Source organism: Athene noctua, chromosome 8 (assembly GCF_965140245.1).
Source record: "Athene noctua chromosome 8, bAthNoc1.hap1.1, whole genome shotgun sequence".
In the NCBI taxonomy this organism is placed as follows: Eukaryota; Metazoa; Chordata; class Aves; order Strigiformes; family Strigidae; genus Athene; species Athene noctua.
In genome coordinates this window covers 29,850,036-29,864,702 of record NC_134044.1, presented here as the reverse complement: position 1 = coordinate 29,864,702, position 14,667 = coordinate 29,850,036, and the positions used below count along the sequence as shown (strand labels likewise).

The 14,667-nt window shown below is 48.1% G+C and overlaps 2 protein-coding genes across 6 annotated transcripts in view; one reads left to right on the top strand and one right to left on the bottom strand.

Moving 5' to 3' along the window:
- MED12L (mediator complex subunit 12L) overlaps positions 1-14,667 on the top strand; it is a 134,459-nt gene that overhangs the window by 37,915 nt on the left and 81,877 nt on the right. The gene's annotated exons all lie outside the window — the stretch shown is intronic.
- On the bottom strand, positions 5,008-14,529 carry P2RY14 (purinergic receptor P2Y14). 2 transcript variants are annotated; one of them, XM_074912731.1, is made up of 3 exons: positions 14,123-14,529; positions 8,689-8,779; positions 5,008-7,917 (listed from the first exon to the last, which is right to left on the bottom strand). In XM_074912731.1, exon 3 carries the CDS (start codon positions 7,161-7,163, stop codon positions 6,150-6,152), a length of 1,014 nt encoding a protein of 337 aa, XP_074768832.1. In that variant the 5' UTR covers positions 7,164-7,917; positions 8,689-8,779; positions 14,123-14,529; the 3' UTR covers positions 5,008-6,149. The 2 variants fall into 2 exon arrangements, with proteins under 2 accessions (XP_074768832.1, XP_074768831.1); XM_074912730.1 differs by having other exon boundaries at positions 5,008-7,181.

The following is a 14,667-nucleotide window of genomic DNA, read 5'->3' as shown; positions in this document are numbered from 1 at the left end:
GCTGGCTGCGGGGGGCTGCAGGCCGCCTTCCCGCGGGGGAGCTGGGACACGGGCCGGGGGCCGAGAGCAGCCCGCGTGGAAGGGGAGTGAGTTTGGATGTGCCTCCGAGTCCTTGGGGGTCTCCTCGCTGGGGTTTGGCTCTTGGGAGCTGTGAACTGTGTGTAGGGGGTGTTGGGGCCATGGCGGGGGGAGCGGGTGTCTGCCCAGCCAGACTCTGCTCCTCGGGGTGAAACACTTTGTGTGACAGCGCGGGCTCGGGGTGTGCTAGGGCTCGGCTTGGCTGGGGATCCCCCCGGGAGATGCCACTGTGTGTTTTGTCCTCCCCTGTCAGCAGGTCTCCTTGTTACCCTGAACAGGAGGCCTTGTTCAGAGTTGCTTAGATTTTATGTGCTTGCTGTCTGCAGGAAAGAATGTATTGTTTACTGGGGAACTGTAGGCCACACAACTGTTTCCCATCGCGCCCAAGGACACATAGTAGGTATCATTGTCTATACAAATGTTTCTCATCAAATACAAGGACAGATTGGACACATCAGCTAGGTCAGTCTGTTCTTCACACCATCAACCGTAATTAGTAAGGAGCCTCTAATCAGGAGCTACTGTCCTTGAGGAGGTGAAACAGCCCGGAACATGGAAGCTTGTTAAAATTGTTTAATATAAATGAGTTTAATTAGAGATTAGAGTGTCCTTTGGAAGAACTAGCCTCATTATAATCGTAAAAATCACACCCACTGCTTTGAAGACCCCTGCCCAAATAAAGCTCCTCACCCTTTGAGCTTGAGCTTGTGCTTGTGCAGAAAATTACAAACCCACTGTAACTTTAAATGGGAGCGAGTATGTTACTAACCAGTGAGAGATAGAGGTGATAAGTAAGTAACCAATAGTCATTACAGTAAACACACAGTCATGTAGTTTGGAGTGTGTAAATGCTTTGAAGTTCTTTGGTGTGGTGTGCTTGATTATGGATGTTTTCCACCTAACACCTTGCCCAGAGTAAAGCAGTATTTCCTCTCCAAACTAATCTTGGTTTTGAGAGTCTTTATTTCAGGTAACAGCCTCAGGGGTTATTTACTTAAGTCTCCGCAGATAGGTGTCCTGTGGGATTTATTCGGGATTAATGTTAATTAAAGATGCACTGTAAGGGGTGCAGTTAAATTTAAAAGGACAGTTTTCTTTAATTTTGTACGGGAGGATTGCATGTGAGTGTGCATTTACAGAATGTTTGTCCTCATTTCTGCAGCTGCCAGGCGGGTACAGCTTACGGTGAGGGGACGTCTCCCAGCCCCTCGTCCTCGTTGCGTGTTCCTGACCTTCAGTCCGGGGGAACATTCAGTGTTAGCAGCGCTGGCCCGGCGCGGGCGTCCAGGGCTCTGTGTGAGCTCCTCTCTTTACATCAGGGAAACACAGAACAACCTGTTCATCCAGCTGGTGGGAAGCTGGTCTTTGAATCTGTCATTCCTATCCTTGTCTCTTTTAAATCAGAAAGTTGTTAAACTGAGGGTTACCGATTCCTTTACGTAAGGCTTCTGAGCCTGCTTTCTGTGCGGGTCCAAAAGTAAGGCTGATCTGCACGTCATGGCCGCGTGGACTCTGTCAGATTTCCCAGCCTGGGGTGCAGTGGGAGAAAACTGGGAGAAATTTCACCCACGTTTAGGTGGGAGCAAGTAACGGTCAGCTCCCTGCGGCGTGGGACGGTGTGGGGGACGCGGGAGGCCTCCCCTCTCCCAGGGAAGGGCCCAGCCCCAGAGCAGGGTCAGGTCCTGGCGGGAGCCGTGCCCGCGCAGGCAGAGCCCGGTTCCTCCTCCCGGCCCGGGCACATCGCCGGAGCCAGAGGAGGTTTGGGGTGGATTGCTCGCGGGAGGGACGTGGCTCTCCCAGGACTTGCCCTGTATAAATGTGCTGCTAAAGGCACCGGAAGTTTGAGATTTAATTTTGAGTTTTGATTTCTTCTGTGTGTGTTTATGTGCCTGTACAAGCCAGATGGAGTCAATCTATGAGACAGAACTGATGGGAAGCCCTGCTTTTATCATGATTTTGTATCATTTACATGATGGTAGACAGGAAAAAGACCAGAAGACACTTGCAAACAGTTGATTTTCTTTCAGCTTCTCTTCAGCTGTGAGGGAAGTGTTCAGAGTCGCTGTCAGCGGCACAGTAATGAGCAGATGGCACAAACGAGTCCTGCGAGAGTTCTCCTCTCCCGTGCGCGGCTGGCACAGTCGTGTTCTGGTGCTGAGGTATGTCTCCGAGGAGCAGTCTGAGTGGTGTCTTTGCCACGCTTTAATCATGTTGCCAAGAAGTTTTTTTCACGTGCAAACACGTACAAACTAGCGAGCTTAGCATTTACTCTTACCGCTTGTCATGACTTTCATTGACAGATTCAAATTTTGTGTCCCATTGTAACGTCTGCTTTGTAAATGAAAAATAGGAATGATCTCGGCACAGGGGAGTTAGGAATTCTGAGCAGTAATAGCTATTTCTGTTGAAGAGAAAACTGCTTCGTGTATGTATTTCAGAGCAACAGGTGTGTTCAGTGTAGGGGGGGGTCTGCCCTGCCTGTGTGTGTGAACTGGGGGTAGGTGACCCCGTCATCGCCGGCCAGCAGAGCACCCCCTCTCCTGCCAGACAGCCAGCGGCTCCTCAGCCTGCCCCGTCACCCTCCATCAGTTACCACTATTTAGTTTTAATTGTTTGAGCAGCCTTTTACAGGTGTGCAGTGCCCTGAAGTGATGACTATTAGACGTGCTAGTGAAGATTTCTCATAAAAAGAATAAAATGCTTATTTATTGGGCTGGGATGGGAGAATATGTGTGAGGGTGTTGGCAGAGGGAAAGTAGCCCTTCCCTCCCGTCCCCACTGTGTTAAAGTTAGCAAATACAAGGGGTGCTCCCACGTTACATCTGCTGGTTGTGATTGCATGGCCTTGTTAGGTAGATTAAAGTGATATCTGCCCCCTCTTTGGTTTAGTTGGTTTTTTTACAATAGAGGTCATTATTTTGAGATGACACCCTGCAAAATTAAACTACGTGAGAATCTTATTGATGATTTCTGCACAACCAGGATTTATGTGTTGAGGCAGTTGTGGAGTGAGCTTTCTGTCCTGAAGTAGTGTTTACTATGCTCCACCATAGTCCTGAAGTCGTGCTTAGAGGAAGCAGTCTGTTTGGAAGCCTTACACCCTGATATTGGCATGACCAACCCATTGCATGGTGACTGCAGCCCTGTCGTGTGTGCAGGGCATGTTGAGGTGGCTGCTGGGTGCTATTGCTAAGGGCCAGGGTGGTTTATGAGGTGATGTATTGTTTAAAATGGGAGATGTTTATGGGCTTTTGGCAGCAGCTTTATGCCACCCTACCTGGGTGCTATCTCAGGGTTTTGAACAGTGGAACAATGTCTCCTCACAAAGGAGTGGCCGGGAACCCCACCAGGCCTGGGGGAGAGAGGCTGCAATGTGTGAGCATGGCAACTTTTCCGTGCAAAGGCGTGTGTTTGCTGTCTCGGAGCAGCCCACGATGCAGGCTGGTTCTTTCTGGGGCACCAGGCCTTTGCAAGAGATCCCGCTCCAGGTGGATAACCTGCCTCTCCAAAGAGAAACGGACCAGCGGTGCCGGGGAGGGAGCCAGGGGTACGTCCAGAGGACGACCTGGAGCGGGGGACTGGCCCTGGGGTACCCATAACCTTCCCTGCAAGAACTCTGGGGAGGCTCCTCCAGGTGGGGGGTGGACAAGGCAAGAGCTGGTACTTAGTGTGACCACAGGATGTCTGGTGTCCGAGGAGCTGGCTAGGTTTATGCAGGGCGTGGTGCTCTGGGAAACGTGGGAAAGAATTAACTTAACCAGTGCAAAACAAAATTGGCCCCTCACCTTTTGGTCCGGGTTTGTACAGCAAAGTAAAGAGCAAGGCTGGGGACATGGAGCGGACGCTTGGTTTGATAAAGGTGCTATTTGAGACTTGTCACACACAGGGTGGCAGGTTGCAGTAGGGCCAGGGGTCACAGAAGCGTTTTGTGACTTTTTTTAAAAGAGAAGCAAAAGCTAGAAATTTAGTGTCACTTTTTCAGAAGTGTGTTGGTCAGCATTCTTTCCCCTGGGTGCCTGTATGTAGATTTTTGTCATTCTAATATCAGTAATCTGATGGGGTGAGGAAACCATTTTGCAATATAAATAATTTTTTTCAAAACCTGCAAAGTAATTAAAAAGTTATATATACTGTGGAAGTGTTTTCATCTCTGTATGCCAGTGTGCTTTCACAGCTGCAATTACTTGGGTATATGTAGCAAAACCCAAGCCATGCCATGTAAGGAACTAAACGATTTTGCCATAAATGACAAAAAAATCTCCCACAAAGCAGCAGATTGCTCTCCCTAACAAGCTGTTTCCCTTGCTTGGAGGGAAGAGCCTGTGAAGTCTCAGTTTGACAAGAGTCAGGGAGCTCTGAAAGAACCGTATAAATAATCTTTTATGTATTCTCTTTAAAAAACCCAACCACACCGCAGCTTCCTCCTGTAGTCCCTGAGGGCTGGTTCGTGCAGAGGGTGCCCCCGCCTCTGCAGCCCCGTGAGCACCCAGGGTTTGGAGTGGGACATAAATGGAGGTAAATCCGCTCCCCCAAGGTGTGTTTAAGCTCAACAGTTCTCTGCCCTTTACTTGGAATATAATCCTGTGCGATGGCAGAGTACTCTTGCTTGCTGCAGGCTGGTGGTCTTGCACCAAGGGAAGTTACCCACAGCCTTGGAGGAGGATCAAAGACTGTGTGTTTACATGTCTTCCACCCTGAGGGATTATCTGTTAGGACTAAAATGAAGCACAGTGGCAGAAAGGTGAAGCATGTGTTATTTCTGGTTTTGTTCCTGTATCTTCTTTGTTAAGTAAAATGAAAGTGTTCAGCTCCCAGAGCCACTGCCTGAAAGCTCTTGTGGGCACTTCATGCACTGGTGTGTTTCCCTGTACAATGATAAAACCAATCAATCAAAAAAAAAAAAAAAAAAAAAAAAGCTGCAATGAAAAATACAGTTAGAAAAGAGATTGTATTTATATACAGAAGGTTGGTGGCTTTCAGCTATTACCTTTGTACAGAGAGAAATGCTTTATTGTTGTGCCACGAGCATGGGAAAACCAACAAATCATTCTTTCTGGAGTTAGACGTAGCCCAGAGTTTCTGGATGGCTGGACGTCTGTTTTTTCAAGCAGCTCCTTGAGTGTTCTTATCTCCTTCTGCAACAACAGCAAGGGAGTTACTGCATTCTCAGTCAGTTTGGTGTGAACGTTCCTGGTGTACACCGAGTTACTTCAGAAAAGTCCCGAGGAATATGGCACAGTGTAACGGTGCTGTTCAGCCTGTAGAAGGCTCCTCTTTAAACACTTGAACATCACATTTTACAGAAATATTCTGACATTTGGTCATAAGGGTGACAAATAGTCATGTTTAATTTTTAATTTTACAGAATGTTTCCCTTAAGAAAACCTATATATATCTATTCTAATTTTACCAAGGGTTTTTCAGGCTCTGTGCAGATCTTTGAGGATTTGATGTGTACTTTTTTTTCCCCTTATCTCTTTTCCCCGCAGTTGTTGGAATAGTGTCCTTCCTTAAGCTGCACACTGCCTTCATCCCTTTCCTTTGTGACCCGGTTAACACATGAGAGTTTCCCCTCAGGGTCTCAGTCCTCTTTTCCAGGCTGGTGGAGGTCAAGTGCTGAACTTCCTCGTGTGGCTTCTGCGGGTGCTGCTCGGGCCGGGCTGGAGCGAGCGCTGGGCCCGGCCCTTCAGGCTGCTTTTGGGGGCTCGTGTGTGGTGCCTGGCTTCGGAGAAACAGCAGCAAGGCAGTTTGATGGCTGGGGCTGCTGGATAATCCTCTCGGAGACCGTGGCGGGGAGCTCCAGGGTGTGTTGTTCCAGTTACTCCTCTCTCTTGTTTTGAGATGCAGATAGGTTGTATCACACCACCGCACAATCAAAGCATCAGCTGAAATAGCACTGGGAAATGTATTGGCAACACGCAGTAATGTTTTTATACAGACAAACACCTCTTGGTATTTTATGCTGAAGCATTTTTTCTGGTTTATTGCTGGCTCTCATCTGTTCAGGTTTTTCGAGACATTTGCATTCTTGAATAACTTTCTGACGTGTGCATTATTTTACAAACCTGAACCTACGTTATGTTTATACTTTCCCGAAGTGTATTTGACCTTCTGGATTTAGAAATTTCAACCTCACTTGAAGTTTTCAGCTTGAGATGCAGTTTCTGATACAGCTTTTCTTTAAAGGGTAGGCAGAGGTAAAAATAAATAATGGGATCGAGGCAGACATTTGCAGCAGACAGTACAAGAGTGAACTCCTTTGCGTAGAACAGGGTTTTTTTTGAGTGGCAGTTGAACTGTGAGCTAGTCTGGCTGAGCGTGTATGGTGTTCTGCAGAGGTGGTAGGGTACAAAGCAAACGACAAACACAAACATAATGCTGAATATATTACGGCTGGTTTTTCTCTTGGCCACGTCTGAGTTCCGTCTGAATTTTTTGTAAGAGCTATATATTTTTTTTGATATAGAAGTGTAAAAAACAATTAACAGAAGAAAAACAACCCAGAAAATCCCAGTGCTAATATAACTTGATGCCTTGTGCCACTGTCTGCCAAGCTCACTTTTAAGACCTATACAGTTTTTGGAATAATTTTCTTCAGTGATTTCATTAGTTAAAATCATATTTGGAAAGGATATAAGTATTAACAGTAACCATATGGTTATAGAGACCACCTTACTGTAGTTAACCATGTGAACGAAGGAGGTGAATAAAGGCTTTACAATTTTATAGTATCTGTCAAAACCTATGAGGCCAAAAAACGTTATCCCGATATACATGTTTGTATAAAAAACAACTGCGGAGTATTTGCACACGAACGTGTTGAGCTGTGGAGGTCCAATTTCTGAATCGGCAAGAATTTTGAAAGGAAATGTCAGGCTCATTAGGAGATCAGCAACAACGATGTTTTTGAGATAGACAATAAAACTCTTTTTGCTAGAAACATACAGAAAGATCCATGCTGCCACCCCGTTCAGCAAGAGTCCTGCTATGAAAATGAAACAGTAGATCAGGGGAATGACTGTCTTGGTTATTACTGTGCTGTGACTGCAGTTGTTTCCCGAGGAGTTTGTGCTGGAGTTGAACATCTTACAATATCTTTGTTCCTAGAAGCAGAGAAAGATTATCTCAGTAGGATAACATGGTGCTGTGCTTTCCATTAATTAGTATGAGATTTCTACTCTTAATTCAAAATAAATCTGGCACCCTTCTCAGAAGTGACCACATTTCCACACCAGTCGTTTCCAGCAGGGATACATCATTAGTGGTTTCCAAGTGGTGCCATCTCGCTTTTTGGTGACGTTCAAGGGCATGCTGCTGTTCTGAACAGAGGATCTGTTTGCTTCTCTGTTTGATCCGTTGTTCAAGCTCTGTGCTGCTGCTTTTCTGCGGGTATGAGCCTGCGTGCTGTGAACTAGGAGGGTCACTGGGCCACAGTGATTTTGTGACTAAATACATCTCATTAATCCTTAAGGACCTGTATGTATTTTTAGCGCTGGTTTACCAGGAAGCACGTGAGGGATATGAATACTCCTTTTACAAGTGTTCTGTTTTGTATACAGGCATAAAAACCACTCTTCTGTTAGGCAAGCGTGGAAATATCTAGCGTGTGCCAATATTTTCTAATGTTCACTTGAAAGAAACCTGTATGTGCAGCTAGCACAGTTTGCTTTAAATTTTTAGTAGCACAACACCCAGGAGTGTCCCTGTCTGTTAGCACAGCATGGAGGCTAGAGCTGTCCTTCAAGTCATTCAGATTTACATTTTAGAGGATCTCCAAGAAGCAATCACATCTGCTGTCTGCTTTTCTTTGACTGAATGTTTACGGGGGTGGATTATCCTCTGTAGGGAGGGCAGAACAGATATAGATATAATGCTGCTGTATTTAGCAAATGAAAACCTAGGCAACTGGAACATAAGTGCCATGGAGCTGGGAAAAAAACCTCACCTCATCTTTTAGAAAATAAAGAGTTTCCTTGTGGCCACAATTCTGGATGGGTTTTTAATGGAGAGAGCTGGTGTGGAGAGGGGGTGTTATAACTACCACGTGAATGGGTGCATTAGGGTTAGGGGGTAATGATGGGTAAGGTTTGTTAAAAAAAGAAAGATCTCCTGGAAAAGCACAAGCAGTAAATGGCATTTTTATGTAAGATGGTAACACACTGTATTTAAAAATTTTTCACTTCCCATCGCTGTCTGCTGTGTACCTGTTCTCTTCCTCCTGTCAGGCTGTCTGAGCAGGACCCTCTGCCTACGGTGTGTTTGGAACGTGTTCCTGCTCTGTAGGGTTTCCTAAAGCAAAGTTCCTGGAGCTGGCTCTTTCTGTGCTGGGGCTTAGTAGCAGATAATAAATGGCTTAGGAAGTTCATGAAGTATTTCTTGTGTTGAGGCATCATGCAGCTAAGGGTTATTTCAGAAGCATGTGATTAGAGTTGTGAACATTAAACCTTGGTCAGTAATATTGTGTCTGTGCAGCATGGACGACACCCTACACGAATTTTACATGTGGCACAGCAGATTTATCAACTGCCTGAGAAGGAGGCCTGGCTGAGAAGGAGGCCAGAGCCCATGCCAGACTCTGTAAATCTTTCTGTATCAGTGGCATGTCCTTACCTTTCTTGGTTTGACTGCTGTGGTGCTCTCTGTTACGGGTCTAGAGCGCCTTCCATTCTCAGGCCCAGGGCCTCTTCTCTTGCTGGGCAACCTACGTGAGAGACAGGAGAAAACAGTTGTCAGAGCTGTGTATCCTAACGCAGGGCAGTGTAATCCTGCGGGGCCGAGGGCTTCCCGCAGCGCAGGGATCTAAGGGCGGAGCTGCAGACAGCTCTCCAGATCTTCCCGGAGGAGATCAGAGCTGGTCAGGGACAGAGTCAGGGAGCACTCGTGTTCACCCTGGAGCCCGGCACTGCGTGGGTAGGGCTGGAGGCCTTTGTGTCCCCCCAGCCGTGCGTCCCGTCGTTTGTGTCTGTGACCAGTTTCAGCTGCCACTCTGGTCGCCGAGGCAGAGGCTCAGCTCTGGCTGAAGGGCCCCGTCCTCCCTGCCCTCAGGAACTCTGCCCTGGTGGCCGCTGTTGCTCCCTCCGCCGTGGTGGGTCCCAGCGTGGGTGCTGTGGGAGCCGCAGCTCTGCCTCCCAGCTCGGCCTGCGCAGGCCGTGGGGCCGGGCTGCCCGTGGCGGGCAGGAGCCGTGGAGTCGTGCTTCCATATCCTAGAGAGCTGCCCTTCCCTGCTCGCTCTGCCTGCGTCCTTGTTCAGGCTGCCCGTAAGCCCTGGCAAGGGGAACACCCTCTCCGCGGGTGAGGATGTGGGGACTTGGGGTGGCTCCACCACATCACCTGCGGCTTGCAGTGAGTAGATAGCCCTCATCCCCTGTTGGGGTTCACCCGCAAACTGTGAATACGCTTCAGCTGATGTTAATTGGTGGGTCAATTTAGGACCTTTTTGTCCAAATGCTACTTGAGGCGATGACTAAGCTTAAGGAGGCTTTTTTTTCCCCCCAGTTTTTAAAACATTGCTGGTTTTTTTGCTGCTGTGTAACTGCTGCCATTTGTGGTGTGTGTTGGAGGGCACATGTCAGTGCCGAGCAGTTGTGGTTTGTATGTGAGAGCAGCCTGTCGTTCTGGGCAGCGTTCCGCCTTCAGATGCTTGGTCCAGCACAAAGTGGTTTTCCTTGTAGATGACACTGACTAGCTGTGCAAAACCAGCAAACTTGATTCTCCGAAGTAACAAGATTGATCTGGTAAAATATATCAAAGCTTGAACTTTCCCAGTTTGCAAATCATGTCTTGGCAAAAGACACAAACAGAAAGTTGCATAAACCATTAAAAATGTTTCATTCCATCTGTATTCACTCTTACGCTGTCATTTGTAACCTCTCCAATATCCATTAAGGCACTTTTTCTTGACTTCTGTGACTTGGTTGGCAAATTTCAAAGTTCATGGCTACTTTACTGAACATAAGCATAATGTTTACAAGTTTTTGGTTTTGTTTTTTTTTTCCCCTCTGAATATAATGAAGTTTCTGTAGCACTGAGTGCAGATTTTAGCTATTCATGGAAATTAATGCAGCTGCTTGATAAATAAATATGCAATGCAGTTACTGGGTTAGGAATCGCTGGTAGTGGTCACTGTCCCCAGAAACCTTTTTGGAACTGCAGAATGGAGTTTAGCAGGGAAAGCCATGCCAGATGTTATCTCAGATGTTATGAAAAATCTAGAGAAAGAGGAAGTGCAATACACAGAACACAGCAATTGTGAGTTGTGCTGCATTGTGCTAAAATAATAATAATTTTTTTTCAGATTTTCTTTCTGTGGTGGTAGGAATACTGGCCACGCCGATGCCATGTGGTGGGCAGGCAGTGCCCGGTGTGGACGCATGCCCCGGCCCCGCGGTGCCAGCTGCCTGCCCCACACCCCGGAGCTCCCGCGGCCAGAGCCATTGGGGCCGGCTGCCCTGGGGCTCCTCGGGGGCTGGAAGCTGCTCGGGGGGGGGCTCTGGGGGTAGGGGCTGTCCAAGAGCACCCAGCAGGTGCGTGCTTGGGGCGGGCCCGCTTCCCTTCCGCCTCTCTGCAGAGGTGCCCGACCGGGCAGTGGGGGGGTGCCAGGGTGGAGGCCCTCGGGAGCCGTGGCTGTAATTGCTGCTCTCCTTTGGAAGGTGCTTTGTGCACTGACTGGAGGATATGTTGGTACATTTGACTTCTTGCAAGTTTGCCAAGAGACTAAGATTTTGTTATTTTTCAGTTCTTATTATAACATTTGTCATAAGGCAATGTCTGGATTTTAATACTTAAGAGAATAAAAGTATGCAAAATACACTGTGTACTATTTCAGCCCTTTAGAATGGCGTATCGGGTGGTCGTTGTTCTCGTTTGTCATAGAGACATAAGATGTGGTGCAGGAAAACGGGATAAATAGTCAAACTAGGATGACAGAAAAAATAGCATTTTCAGGAAGCAGTAAGCGAGGAGCTGTGAGCGGCATTGTACGTGGTGGTGCTCTGTGCCCGCTTCTGCTGAGGCGGCTCAGAGAGACAGGGCATCGGCAAGTGTGGCAGGAGGTTCTGGGGGGTGTCGGGTCCTTGCTGCTGTGCCTTCAGCTCTTACTTTCAAGGCCCCCATGTCTGGTGTGAGAAGACAGAGTTCTGCCTGAGCCGTGTTTCTACTCAGGCTACTCCTCAGGGTGCCGGTGAGAGTAATGTCCCCTGTGAAAGTGGCTGAGAAGGGCCGTGTGTGCCGGAAGGTCGCGGGTGCTGCTCTGTCCCCAGGGGTAGCAGTGGCTCCCCCCGAGGCAGGCGAGGCGCGGGGACACTGCGGGTCTGTCCTAGCGGCAGCTCTGGTTGGCGAGGGGAAGGACAGAGGGGTGAAGAACTCTACATCTTTACAGTATTTCTCGCTCTTGATCCAAAAAGGCAAAATTCAGGATGTTCTAGTGAGGAGGTAGCAATCGGTGACAGAGAGAGGGACTTTCTCATGCTACGATACTTTATTTACAAACTCCTGACTTCCCAAACGTGGGATGAATTGAACAAAATTGAAAAAGTTGGACCTCTTCCGACTCCGAACGCCGTCCTCTGGGGCTGGTGTCCTTCCTGATGGTGCTGTCGGGCCTTGTGAGCTGTCCCCTTGTGTACCGTCAGCTTTCCTCCTCCTCATCCCCACGTCCTGCCCAGTTGCCCCTTCTGCCAGCGTCCCCACTTCGTGTCCCTTGTGCCTGTGCAGGGACCGCGGCCCTGGAGTGACCAGGGACCCCCCACCCTGCAGCACCCCAAACCCCCGCAGCGCTCTGCAGCCCTGGCCTTTGCTGCGGGCAGCACCAGGTCTGAACCCGGATGCTTTCCTTCCTCATCTCTTAACCGAAGGGAGCAGTCGACTTGCTCAGTTTGGAAGAACCTGGCTGTATTATCTAACCTTTAGAATGCTATTTTAACACAAAACACGGAATAAAGCCGTGACACGTTTTGTGACCTCTCTTCGTTGGGACTGTATTTGCCCCTGGCTGCCTGTATGCTTTTGGGTGGTTGCGTAATTCTTGGGGGAATGTGTGTGAAGATTTGCATTTCTTTGTATAACACAGTCACTATTAGAAATGCTTAGGAATTAATGACTGTATCTGCCTTTTTTATTCCTTATATTTGCAAAAACAGTCCCAAGCTTTTAAGTTCAGTGTGTTACAGACGTTTCCTGGCAGTGGTTGGGCTGAAAGGAGTCCCACTAACACCTTTCAGAAGCATGCAGTATTGCAGTAGGAAGTCTTGACTTTCTTACAGTTGTGAGTGAATTCTCATTTCCAGTTGGATACAAAACATCTGCTTCTACAGCTGAGGCAGACTGGAGCGCTGAGCTTTGCTCTCCTCACTCCCCTTCTTCCTTCCTCCCCTCTCCATCTGCTCCCCCTTTAAAAAGTGTTGTGAGTGACATTTCCAGGCCGCCTGTGGAAGATCGGGGTGTTTGTCCCCAGGGTGGATGGCAGCAGTGTGGCAGGAGTGGGGGGTGCAGAGTCCTGGTGCGTGGCTCCGGCCCCCAGCCTGCGCTGGCTGGAGGGCTCAGTGCCAGGGCAGCCTGTGCCTACACCCGCCCCGGGTCCTCCAGACAGCCCGTGGCCTCGACAGCGCTTCCTAACGGATCTTCCCCGCCGGAGTTATTCCATCAGTTAGATCATGCGTGACGTTTCCCGGGCATGTGCGATTAATTCCTGCGTTCTGAAGGGCACAGCGAGTGGGAGAGCCAACAGGTATAAAGCCCGGCTGTAGATAACACTGTTTATTTCTCGTAAAAATAGCAGACTCTTTGCCGGGCAGTGCAAGCTCATTTGGTTGCAGTGTGAGGACACCTCAAGGGTAGAGCTTTTATTTCTGCCTCACCAAACCCACCAGTAATTGTTTCATTTCTTCTTGTTGCCCGGGAGTGCCTATGCTACTTCTGAAATCTGAAATTTAGCAGCCTAATTTTCCTGATAAGTTAAACTTTTCATTCTGTATTCATTTCTGATTTTAACACGAGTCTAAATTACTCTAAACCCACAGCTTTTAGCAGTAAAATATTAGAGCCTATGGAGTATCTGTGCAAACCCTGATATTCACACTGAAACCTGGGCAATGCTTTGAGCTGTTTGCGTGTAGGGTCATTTTCAGATCTAAGCCAAATATTCTGTTTTTTTAAATTAAGCCTCAAAACCACCCCCCACTGAGATCCTTCTTGTCTCCCATCAGTTATAGTACCTGAATCGGGGAGTGGTGGATGTAAGAGGAGAAGTCAGGACCAGGGTATTGGGAGTGGTCAGCTTATGCTTTGATATTAGAGGATTAAACAGACCAGCTTTTCAAAGCAACTGTCCTACCAAATTTGGAATTATTCTAGTGCGAGTACGTCAATAAAACTTGTTAATGATTAGTAGTTTTATTGCCCTAAAACTGGATATTTAAAAGTAAAAAGTGGCTCAAATTGTCCCTTTTAATATTCTGTTTTAACAGTAATATTTCTCATTTAAATATTTGGGTTTTAATTCTATTTTCTGATGTTTTAAAGTGTAAGTTTTATATTATGTTTCCTCAGTCATAAATTAAAACAAAAATAGTTGCTTAAGGAAAAACATCTTTTGCCAAAATACAGAAGACAGAGCAATCCTTCCCTGCAGACCAGATCGCTGGTGGCGTGGCTGGAGGCTGTTCCGTGTCTCAGCCCAATAGGTGTGGGACTTTGCCTGCCTTGGCTTTCTCTAGTTATTTACAGTTATGACTGCTCATTTGTGTTCGAAGTAATTTGTTTGTGATTTGCACAATGCGGGGATGATTTCCTGTTCACCTTATTTGTCAATTTAAAAAAACCCAAGTGATAATAGTTATTTAAAAATTAAAAGAGAATGTTAGAGAGCATTGGGAAGGTACAGAAACGTGTAATGGAAAGGCAGAGTCTTTCACCTGGAAAGAAATGTAAAAGTGTATATGTGGTCCCTCTTCAGCTAGGAAAGATTTACAGAATAAGCCCGTTACAGCTGCCTTATAATGTAAAACACCACAAGAGCTGTGCAGGCTGCAGAGGTTCTGTCACTTACCGGCTGGAGCGCAGTCCTGCCTCTGCTCCGCTGGGCCCATGGGCGGCGCGTCCCGCCTGGACAGCCTCGGCCCTGTCCGCAGGTGCGGGGCGGGGTGACCCGCAGGTGCGGGCTTACCGGTGGGGTTACAGTCGGGGTTACCGGCGGGCGGTGGTACCGTCAGGCGGTTGTTGTTACCATCAGGCAGTGTTACAGTCGGTTGGTCGGCGCTACCATCCAGCGGCGTGTCGGTCGGTCGGTGTTACGGTCAGTCGGTCAGGCAGGCAGCGTTACTGTCCAGCGGTGTGTCGGTCGGTCAGTCGGTGTTACGGTCGGTCGGTGTTACAGTGGGTACCCGTTGCAGGGGCGGCGGGTCAGTGTGGGCTGTATGGGTGCAGGCACGAGCCGAGCCGTGCTGCCGGGCCAAATGTGGTCGAGCTCTGGAGTGCTGCAGATGGCTGGTGCTATTTTTGGGCTCTTACACGCACTTCCATGAAGATCAGTGTTGAACTGGTTTCAAGAAAGACACGTTTGTGCAGCTGGCAAAGCAGTAAGCGATCTTAAGT

Bases quoted from the DNA above. Each gene is read 5' to 3' on its own strand.
- P2RY14 (XM_074912731.1), bottom strand. From the start codon at position 7,163: ATGTTCAACTCCAGCACAAACTCCTCGGGAAACAACTGCAGTCACAGC.